At 42.9% G+C, this 11248-nt stretch overlaps 1 protein-coding gene across 1 annotated transcript in view; it reads left to right on the forward strand.

Moving 5' to 3' along the window:
- The window catches only part of Ptpn13 (protein tyrosine phosphatase, non-receptor type 13), a 191552-nt gene that overhangs the window by 75820 nt on the left and 104484 nt on the right, over positions 1 to 11248 (forward strand). The window contains exon 7 of the mRNA XM_013350866.2: positions 6746 to 7309. Coding sequence (XP_013206320.1) covers positions 6746 to 7309 — 564 coding nt within the window. The remainder of the gene's footprint in view (positions 1 to 6745; positions 7310 to 11248) is intronic.

The following is an 11248-nucleotide window of genomic DNA, read 5'->3' on the forward strand; positions in this document are numbered from 1 at the left end:
GTAAGTGTGTCAGGGTGAGTGGTACAGCGGAAGGAGTAAGTGTGTCAGGGTGAGTGGTACAGTGGAAGGGGTAAGTGTGTCAGGTCGTACAGTGGAAGGCATTAATGTGTCAGGATGAGGAACTTTCATTGTTTTTTCCTCCTCAAAAGCTCGAGCAGCCCCAGTGGTGATGCTGTCACCATAGGCGTTGACCTCACTGCCTGGCGGTGGCCACAGCTGCTGTGCTTTACTGCTGAGTGCAGTGGTGTTTACTGCACGTGTGGCTTGCACACATTTACAGCTGTGGGGAAAGCAGTTGAGTGGTGTACACTTGGCTTCGTCTCCAGCATAGATGATCCAGTACAAAGGCAGTGCTGCTATCAGCACGTGCTCTTTAGTCGGCCAACTCGGGCATCAGTCCTAGCCTAGGACAGTGTTTCTTCTCACCAATATGGAGAGGTCTGCATTTGAACTTGTATTGTAAGTTACTGGATTGGTGGATTTTCCTTAGTGCCTTAGAAACATAAAGTAACTACACTCGTATAATGTACCCTTACTTTATTTAGTAAGATTTGTGATTTTCATAATTCTTACTATTATTTTATACTGTATCTTTTATTGTACATAAATAATCCTCTTTTATAAAACACAACTTTTCATCCTATAATGTGTAAGTCAGCAGTTATGTGTCTGGTTGTACAGCTGAAGAAGTGAGGGCGTCATTAGTGTGACAGAATACGGTAATATTGCCAGATAGGAAGATTTGGTTTAAAAATGGCTTGTTTGGGCCATCTGACATCAGCCTTCTTACCACGTGCCTACACACCTACCTAAGAGCATGGCTCCTTTTAATTCCAAAATTCAAATAAAGCCATTCATAGGCAAAGAGATACAGGAAAAAAGCCACTTAGCTTTTTTTCTTCTCTTACCCAGAATGTTCTTGAACATTTTTTGTAACTCATAACTTTACGACGCTCATACTTTCCATTGGATTGTTGATGACAAGTGTGTACTCTTCTGGCTTTAAACTTGTCTCATGCTGCCATTTTTTGCCCATTTCCTCATTCCATCTCTCTTTTGATTCAGATCCTTCTGTTTCACCATCTTTTTGTGGTCTTTTTGGCCACCAAAATAGGCTTCAATTATGATTCAAGCTTTTATAAGTAATTGTCATGAAATCTTAGGTTTGTGCTTATAATGTTAACAGATATGATTTGAAAACTTCAACAACAAATTCCACCATAGTTATAGTTGACATATTTGGAGGATCAAAACAAAGTTGTGGCAAACTTTTAGGTAGATTGTCTTATTTTCACTATGTATTTTCTTGTTATTTTTGAAGATTTATTTTTGTTTTATTTGTATGAATGTGTTTTTAATTTAATTTGAGAACTTTGTACATGACCATTGCATTTATTTCACTCCTGCCTTTCCCTCCCAAATTTATGACCACTTGTAATTATTGTTACATATATACAGCTGTGTGTGCATGTGCTCACATACAATCTGTTGAGTACCAGTAGCACTGACCATTTTCATACGTGTCCAGAACAAAGCACTTATGATTGGACCACTTTGGAATCCTGTCCCTGGAGGAAACTGATTTCCTTCCTCTCATCAGCTACTGATCACCTACAGTTCATCTAGGGACAGGATTTGTGAAATTTCCACTGTCTGTGTTGGTGAGTCAACTGGCGATGCCATTATGCCATTATTGTTCAAGCAAGTATAGAGTTGGAAGTTCACACGTGCATTTTCTTATGATGTCTAGTGGATACTATCTAGGCTAGCAGTAGACATCCTGGTCCCCAGCTCTTACAACATTTCTGCCCCCTCTTCTCTGATGTTCCCTGAGCCTTAGGTTTAGGCTCAAGGGTTGCATTGCCAACAGCCCTCTTAGGGTTAGGTACCTCAAAGACACACTTAATCTCTGCATTTTGACCAGCTGGGGATCCCTGTAGTGGTCTCAGTTTGTGATAAAAAAGAAGCTTCCCTGGTGAGGGATGAGGGCTACTACGCTTATCTCTGAACGTGAGAATAAGTGTGTAGGCTGCAGTTTGCAATTACATACGCTTAGGGAGATGGCAGGAGCAAGCTTTCCTCTGGGATTTATGAGCTCTCATGTCACCTGTGGTTGGCTGTGTCTATAGCACCGAACATGAATCCCTCCCTGTTGGCTGCCCCCAGTGAAATAACCACTGTTGCACCTTTGTGTTGAAACAGGAGCGGCGGGCTGCGTCCCCGGCACCTGGCCGCCCCCACGGCTAGCTTTACCCGAAATAATTACACGGACACTGTATTCTTTTAAGCACTGCTTGGCCCATTTCTATCTAGCCTCTTCTAGGCTAACTCTCGCACCTGGACTAGCCCATCTCTAATAATCTGCTGTAGCCCACAAGGTGGCTTACCAGGGAGATTCTAGCCTATGTCCATCCTGGGTCGGAGCTTCATCGTGTGTGTCTGCCCGGGAGAGGGGCATGGCGTCTCTCTGAGGCGTCTGCCCCCTAGAGGAGAGCTGTCGAGTCTGAGCTCACTTCCTCTTCCAGCATTCTGTTCTGTTTATTCCTCCCACCTATGTTTTAACCTATCAGGGCAAGCAGCTTCTTTACTTAATTAGCCAATGACCTTCCTCCATCACCTTTGGAGATAATTGCCAGGCCAGTCACTGTGGCTCATAGAGTTCACACTAGCCTTTTGTTTGTAGGTTTTGCTCCTCATACTAGGCAAGCTTCATAGCGCCTTCCCGTGCTGAAAAAGCCGATCGTCAGAGTGACTTCCTGGGTCAGTTTCAGCTTTATTCCTCCCAGTCCTGTGTCTGAAGCGTGTGGTGTCCTCAGTAAGAGGGTCTTACTTTTCAGTTTCTGGGGAAGGTAACATTGCACTCATGTATTCCCTCAAACAGCAATTCAGGAGGTATGGGGGTTCCCATGCCTGATGCTGGAATTTTTGTTAGATTTACATAGCTCTTGGGGGCACCATGTGACATAACTCGATTGAAAATGTATGTATGCATGTTTGTGTGTATGTGTATACACAAATGTATGCATGCACATACATATTTTAAGTAGGCTTATACAGTATGTTTTTTTGTGTTTTTTTAAATCTTCATAATACATTTTATCTTTCCTTCCCTCTTTCCTGTCAGTCATTTCTCCATCCCCAGTCAATGCCACCTTCTCGTTGCCGCCCTTAGAGCTCCTTTCTTCTGCTGTCCTCCTCTGACATGTGTGAATGTTTGCTTATATGTATACCACATGTTTATAGTGCCTACAGAGGCCAGAAGAGGGTTCCAGGAACTGAGTGACAGTGTGAGCCACCATGTAGTGACTGCAAACTGAACCCAGTTCCTCCGTAAGAGCAGCAAGTGCTCTTAACCACTAAGCCATCTCCCCAGCTCCACTTTTGATTTCTTTGAGATAGGGTTTTAATATGTAACCTATGTTGGCCTTAGCCTTTTGGACTTTAAATAGGTACATACTGAAATATTTCTGTATCTAATTTATTTTCATCACAACCATAGGACCCTGTCTGTAAATCAGCAACTCCTGAAAGGTGTATAGTCGCATTTCCTTTAGGCCTGTGTGGCCAGGGAGAAGACATGCTCCCTGGAGCTACCATGACCAAGTAATGTATTGTTAGTAACCACTAACAGTCTAATGCAGACATGTACTTAGCTCTTACAAGTCAAAGAGACTTGCAATCTATTTGGTAAGTGTTTTGTTTACATTACAGTGACATTAGGGTTGGCTACTTTTAGGAAGTCCCATTTAAAATAAAACTGTGGGGGGCCTGGAGAGATGGCTCAGCAGTTACAAGTACTGGCATCTTCCATAGGACCTAAGCTAAATTCCTAGCATCCCAAAGTGGCTTACAACTTGTTGTAACTCAAGTCCCAGGTGATCCAACACCCTCTTCTTGCCTCTGGAGGCACTGCACACACGTCATACACTTAAATACATACAGGCAAAGCACCCATACACATAAAGATAAGTAAGCTAATCAGTTTTTTTGAAAAGATTTTAAAAATTGAATGCAAAGAAACTGGACATGAGAAAGATCTGGAATAGAAAAGGCAGGAAAGTATATTTCATTTATAAGAGGTCAACAGAGAGCCTGCAGCTTGGATAAAGTGAGAAAAGAGATACCAAGTGCAGGCTGGGAGGTTTCCATTTCGTGAGTGATAGGCTGTGTGATTAGTTGAGCAGGTCAGTGACGTGGTGGAATTGACACTGGAAAAGATAATTCTGGTGGCTGGACGGAGTTCATAGAAGCAGCTAATCTCAGGGTACAACAGTGAACTTGCCGCTCAGCGTCATTAATTGGGTTTGATGTGATGGAATTGGAAATTACCACACGAAGTGAGGAGTCTTTGAGAATTCTGAACAGAATTGCTGAGGAAGCTAAGGAGGATGAGTCGTTTAAGGAGCGTGCCCATGTTTCCGCTTTGAGTAACCAGTATTAGGAAAGACTGGGAGCAGAAAACAAGACGAGTTGGAACCTTGGACAGTTTGAGGTGCTCCTCAGGCACGGTAGCAGGAGCTCCAGTTGCGTAAGGCTGGAGCTTCCCCAAAAAGTTAGGTATTAAGAAAGAAAACATGGGAGTTTTTCAAATCCAGGCCATATTTTTTGTTTTTATTAATATTAATAAAATTTTATAAGGAAAAGACTAAAAAGGAGTTCTGAACCTGATACATGAGGAAACCCAACATTTGAACACACATTAAAGGATTTGGAGAGGGACAGTTTGCCTCAGCAGGGGAGCCAGGCTTGAAAGAGAAAGGCCTTCACCTGGAGCAGTCGCTGAGCCAGGCAGTGTGGAGGCCGCCAGTGGTGTGTGCTGGGCCACCCAGATGTGGAGTAGCTGCAGCCAGTAGAGGACATAGTGAGTAAAGAGTGAGGGACTGGAGAGACAGCAGCTGCAAAGGGGCGAGGGAACGGGAGGAGTTTGTCTTGGTTTTGTCTGTCTTTTGAGAAAGATGGCATTTGTGTCCTAATGGGAACAGCTCAATGCAAAGGGAGAAACCCTGGCACTGTAAGGGCCCATAGCAGGGACCCTGGGGTGGGTGGCATGAGCCAGGGAAGGCGAGAAGGCACTCCTCCATGGTGGGAAAAAGGCGGAGTCAGCTGGATGCCAGTGAAGGTGGGGGATTTGGAGACCTAGGAGGTGCGGGAGTCGACACCATACCAAGGAACAGAGTGGTTGTGCATGAGCTTGTGGTGTGTCAGCATACCCTGCTTGAGTTTTCCAGCTCCTGCCACTGAGGATGGCTGCATTTGCATGTGGCTCGTGATCCTTGGATCCTCAGTTCTTTTACTTTTTAGCTTATGTATTCTGTCAGCTTACTAGAATATATTTGTCTTGAAGTCTGTACAGTTTTAAATTTGCTAGCTTCAAAATGTAGTTTGTGTAGCAATGTTACTTACCCCTGAAGGACTGTGACACAGCCATGCCTTCAGGGAGAAGGTAAATTTTGTAATGATCTGCCTGGGTGCGGGAGAGTATGTTTCCTAGTGCCCAGTAGATCCAGTACCTCAAGTATGGAAGCTGTCTGTAGTTGTGCTGAATTAGATCCATGTTTACAGGGATATGAAATACAAACCACTTAGCATTTGTATTGTTATTTATTGCATCAACTGGTTTAAATATATTTTTCCTCATATTTTTAAGGTTCATTTGTTATCAATGAATTAAAGCTTACAGTTATTGCTTTGAAGTGACAACTGGTAGATTTAAATGAATTCGAAAACCATTCCTTTTTACTAAGAAGGATCTAGTCATGTTTTACAGCATGTTTATTTTCAAGGAGAACTCACAGAATATGTCAGAGAAATTTGTCAATATTTAGGACTATTGAGGTAGTAACCTCAAAATATTTCCAACTTATTTTTCAGTACTGAACAAAGACCATTTTGGTTGTTGAGTCTGTTGATTCATAGAATTGATGTAGCTGAATGGACATTTCTGGTGTGTCTCCATTGACCTTTACAACCCACAGGATACATACCTGGTTTTAACTCTACTGACCTCTAGAGACGAAGCTAGCATTGCTGCTGCAGCTAGAAAATGGTGTGCATTCCATTCTAAGGGAGGAACTTCAGTCTATAGTCCGGCCTGACGATTTCTTTAACAATTTAGATGGAAGTTATCTCAGTTTTAGATATGGTAAAGTTTTCTTGAACTTGATAATTACATGTATTGCAGTTTTCTTCCTATGCAGAATAGAAAGAATTCTATATTCTTAAATCAAACATTTATTTAAAGGATCAGAAATGCCAGGACTTTTTACTTGAAACATACTTTAAGTTATATTTTTACAAGTTAAAAGAGTATGTTATGCATTATATAATGCCCATAATTTCATGGACAGTTATCATTCTACAAGAGTAGATGTTATTAACAGCTTTTGTCTTTGTTTGAAAACCAAATAGTTTACTTCTGCTGATGGAAATAGTACTACTCAGAAGCGCAGGTTCAGTATGCTATTTATGTTGTTCCCTGAGAGACTTTGTGAGGCAGGCATCCCTCGGTGCAGTTCTTGCATGCACAAGGGCCCCATCACGCCAAAGCAGAGCAGAGAGACATTGGCCTCAGTGATTTATACGCTCTGTTTCCACATGTTCTACACTCACGATTACCGTCGTCATTTCGTCTCTGATCCTATACGTGGGTAATTTAGGGAACTGCTGTGCTTTATCCGTGGTGGGTTACATTCTTGCTGACTTTGTAAAGATTCTGCGCATACATGATAGATTCTTATCATTCCAGGAAGAAGCTCCACTTCTGATGTACTAGACATACACAAGGCTCCATTCTCTCATCAGACTTTTCTTAACAAAGGGCTTAGTAAATCTATGGGATTTCTGTCCATCAGAGACACACAAGATGAGGAAGATTATCTCAAGGATATACCATCTGATAATAATTCCAGGCATGAAGATTCTGAGACTGTTTGTTCCCCATACCAGTTCAAAACTAGCAGTCCACAAAAAAGGGCTTTCCCTGGAGTCGACACATTCTCTAAGAAAAAGGTCTGGGCTTCATCCATGGACTTGCTTTGTACGGCTGACAGGGACTTTTCTGGAGAGACTGGCAGGTCCCAGCACTGTGACCCTGAGGCGGTAACAGGACGGACTTCAAGCACTCCTAGAAAGAAGGAGGCCAGGTACTCTGATGGAAGCATTGCCTTGGATGTCTTTGGGCCTCAGAGAGCGGAGCCAGCATATCACACTCGAGACACACCAACCTCCTCTGCAGTATCAAGTGCCTTGGACCGAATTCGAGAGAGACAAAAGAAGCTTCAGGTTCTGAGAGAAGCCATGAATGTGGAAGGTTAGTAAATCTGTGTGTGTCTGAGAGAATAAATGAATTAAAATACCTAAGGTTGTGTCTTAAAATAAAGAAGGGCTATTAAACCATTCTACAAGTCTGATTTCCACTGCCAAGCGTTTGCATCTAGGCCACATTATCTCCTCTGTCAGTTTCTGTTCAGTCTTCTATCAAAACTCCAATCAGAGTGTGCTGTAAAGTCCTCCCTGCAGCATGGCTATGTCCTCCCTGCAGCATGGCTATGTCCTCCCTGCAGCAAGCCTAAGTCCTCCCTATAGCATGCCCAAGTCCTCCTCCCTAAAGCACACCTACGTCCTCCTCCCTACAGCACGCTCAAGTCCCCCTACACAAGCACTCCACAGTGCATGTATTAACTCTAACCCTCAGGGTCAGGCAGTGTTTTGTGATGTGTGCTATCTCAGTGGAGGCCTCAGGGAATGGCTGGCTCGTGGGTCTCAGAGCAGTGGGTCACACCAAGCTCAGGGAGGTGACCTTGCTTGGTACCAGGTGAACTCAGACCACCAGCTTCCAAATCAGGTTTCAGAATACATGACAGGCATCGTTGGTTTGAAATAGTTTGAGATCTGCATTTCTAAAGCATGATGTGTAGGTGTACAGATTTAAAGTCACCATTTCGTGTCTGAGTTGAGGCATTGTCCCTAGTCTGAGTTATGCTGTCTATAAAATGGACCTAGCAAAAATAGGTGAATCAGATGAGTATGAAATGATTAAACAAGCATTTATTACATTTTTGAATTTGAAAAGCATAAAATCAACTTTATGTGTTACATATAGCATGCTCTTACTGTGTTCTATTGGCCAGCCTTGAACTATCTCACCAGTGCTGGCATTAAAGGTGTGCACTATACCCAGCACGTGGTAAATTCTTATTCTGTGTTTAAGCTGACTCCAAAATATCTGAGTCACGCACAGAAAAAAAAAATCAAAACATTGAAATTGAATAAAGTTATGTTTGCAACATAAGAATTGTAACTATTTTAGCATAAGTGCATGCAAGAGAAAAAATGGATTTTCAACTAAACACACATGGACATGGATGCAGCTTCCTCAGAACTTACGTGCAGACCAAACTAGCCAAATCCTGAACTATTTTAGGATGAAAGCTTTATAATTTACCATTTCTTTGTTATAATTGTATTGTCCTTTGTTGTAGCTATTTGAAAAGGACTTTATAATGCTTTCTATTTAGAGTAAAGAGTAAAAGAATTGAGGAAATGCTGTCTTTGTGTGTGCAGAGAATGCTTGTTCATGTGTATAAAGACGCATGTGCCTTTGTGTTTATCTGGAGGCCAGAGATTGGCTTTCATGTGTGTGCAGGGGGTGCTTGTTCGTATGTGTGCAGACATATGTGTCTCTGTGAGTCTTGAGCCAGAGATCAATCTTGGGTGTTGTTCCTCAGGAGCATCCACCTTTTTTTTTTTTTTTAAGATTTATTTTTATTTTTAACAGTGTGTATCGATGAGGAGTATGTATGATGTTGTGAATTTGAATATAGTACTCTTAGATGCCAGACAAAGACGTCAGATCCCCTAGAGTTAGGAGCCATTACCTTGTGCCTCAGAACCTAACCTGTAAGAAGTATGTGCCCTTAGCTGCTGAGGCATCTCTCCAACCACCACCTTGTTTTCTGAGACAGGGCTTCTATTGAACCCAAAACTTTCTGACTAAAGAGCAAGCCCCAGTAATCTGCTTATCCCCACCTCACCTCACACCACTGCCCCTCCCCAACCCCAGTCCACACAGAGCTACAATTACAAGTCTCCTCACCAAGCCTGGCTTTTATGTGGGCACAGCAAAGAACTGCTCACATACCCCCAGCCCTAAGCCCGTAACCATCTTAGGTGGTTGTTTAGTCTGTCCATAGATTTTTTTTCCTTCTGCTAAAGGCCTGTTCTTCTTTTGCTTAAGTTCAAGCATGCACTGTCTTAGTAAAAGACATACTGCATTGTTTCCTTCAACTCAGGGATTACAAATTATTAAAGAATCGAGAATTATGGAGGAAATAATGGATATTTAATTGATATTGTGGGTTTGTATCTGATATACATCTTATAAAGTATTAGTGACGTTTGAAGTAATTGTTATTTTTTGGTCTCTGGTTCCTTTAAGGGACAAGCCACGCCCACTCACAGTGACCCCCCCCCCCAACCCCGGCCCCGCCATCTTGAAACTCTCTTACTGTCCCTGATGATGTGCATGCATGTGTCTCTGTCTCTGTCTCTCTCTCTCTTTCTCTCTTAATAAATGTTGAGCTTTATGCCTATTTTATGTGTCTATGTGCCTTTTACCCGCCGCCTGTTTACACCCACCCGGGATGGGCCACCCGCTCGTAAACCGTAAACCGCCCGGGGATCTTGGGGACCCATAACTGTCTCTGCCGAGCTCGCTGCCTGCCTACAGCCGCTCGGGACTCGCCAGCATTTCCCGCCACTAGCTGCTCGGGGAACCGCCTGGGGCTTTAGGAACACGGGGATTTTTGGAATAAAAGTAATTCAATATATTCTTTACATGTTTGTGTGAGTGCTTCATGTATGTTTGTGCACTGTGTGTGTAGCTAGTGTTTGTGAAGGCCAGAAGAGGGCATGGATCCCCTGGAACTGGAGTTACTGATAGTTGTGAACCATCATACAGTGTTACTTTGAACTGAACCCTAGTCCTCTTTCCTGCCGGGCCATTTCTCCAGCCCTGTTACTATGTATTCTTGAAATAAAATGGTTTTGAATCTTTGCAAGATGGGAAATAAAATTACAGGTTTATTCTCTGTATCAGTCTTAGCCTTTGTGATGGCAGCAGCAGGCCCTTCCTGTAGCTGAAGAGGAAGGTCTCCACTTGTGAAGTCAGGACGCCCTCAGTGTTAGCCAGCGGCAGCTTACGTGTGAACTGTAGTTTATCTGCACCTAAGACTGTGTGCTCTTGAAGATACACATAAAGAAATATTTCCATTGTGGGAAAAGACAGCTGTCCATGGATCAAATGGAAAAAACTGTTGTAGTTAACCTCCTAATAATATCTGTGGATTAAATAGAAAAAAACTGTTATAGTTAACCTCTGAATAATGTCTGTGATCAAATAGAAAAAAACATAGTTCTTTGAATAATGGAGATGTGTATAAACGAGATGAATATTTCTGACATTTAGAATGAACCATATCTTTTTTTTTCTTCACGTGAATAAAACCATGGAACTGCTCATGATGACTCACATTTCCAATCCCAGCACTCGGGAGACAGAGGCAGGCAGATCTCTGTGAGTTTTTATGCCAGCCTGGTCTACTTAGTAAGTTCCAGGCCAGCCAGAGCTACCTAGTGAGACTCTATCAAAGATGATGATACTAATAATAAAACCATGGAGCTGAAGAGATGGCTCGTTGTGTAAGACCCTTTACTCTGTGGACGTAATGACCAGATCTCATGAGAACCCGAGCACTTTTCCGATCTGGGCGTGGACTTGTGTGCCTGTAACCTCACTGTGGGAGTGCAGAATCCTGCAGGTCCCGGGAGCATGCTGGGCAGCTAGTTCCCTTGTGGTCAGGTGGAGATCACCAGCCGGAGTACCTGTTGTCTTCTGACTCACGTGCACACGCAGGCACACACTCTCATACATCCATGCATGCTCTGCTCACACTACACACACAGAAGAAAAGGAAATTAGTATTGTCTGGCATTCCAATGTATTGGCTGCAAAAGACTCTTTGCCTTAGTGTTTTTAAAGTTATTAGTATGGCTTAGTAAAACTGAATTTTTATAGTGGAGCCTAGCTAGGTTTGCATTACGGAGATCAGATATTAGTGGAATCAAAATCTTTTTTTTTTGGGGGGGGGGGTTTGGAGACAGGGTTTCTCTGTGGTTTTGGAGCCTGTCCTGGAACTAACTCTTGTAGACCAGGCTGGTCTCGAACTCACAGAGATCTGCCTGCCTCTGC

The sequence above is a fragment of the Microtus ochrogaster genome, linkage group LG1 (genome assembly GCF_000317375.1).
Source record: "Microtus ochrogaster isolate Prairie Vole_2 linkage group LG1, MicOch1.0, whole genome shotgun sequence".
NCBI classification, from domain to species: Eukaryota; Metazoa; Chordata; class Mammalia; order Rodentia; family Cricetidae; genus Microtus; species Microtus ochrogaster.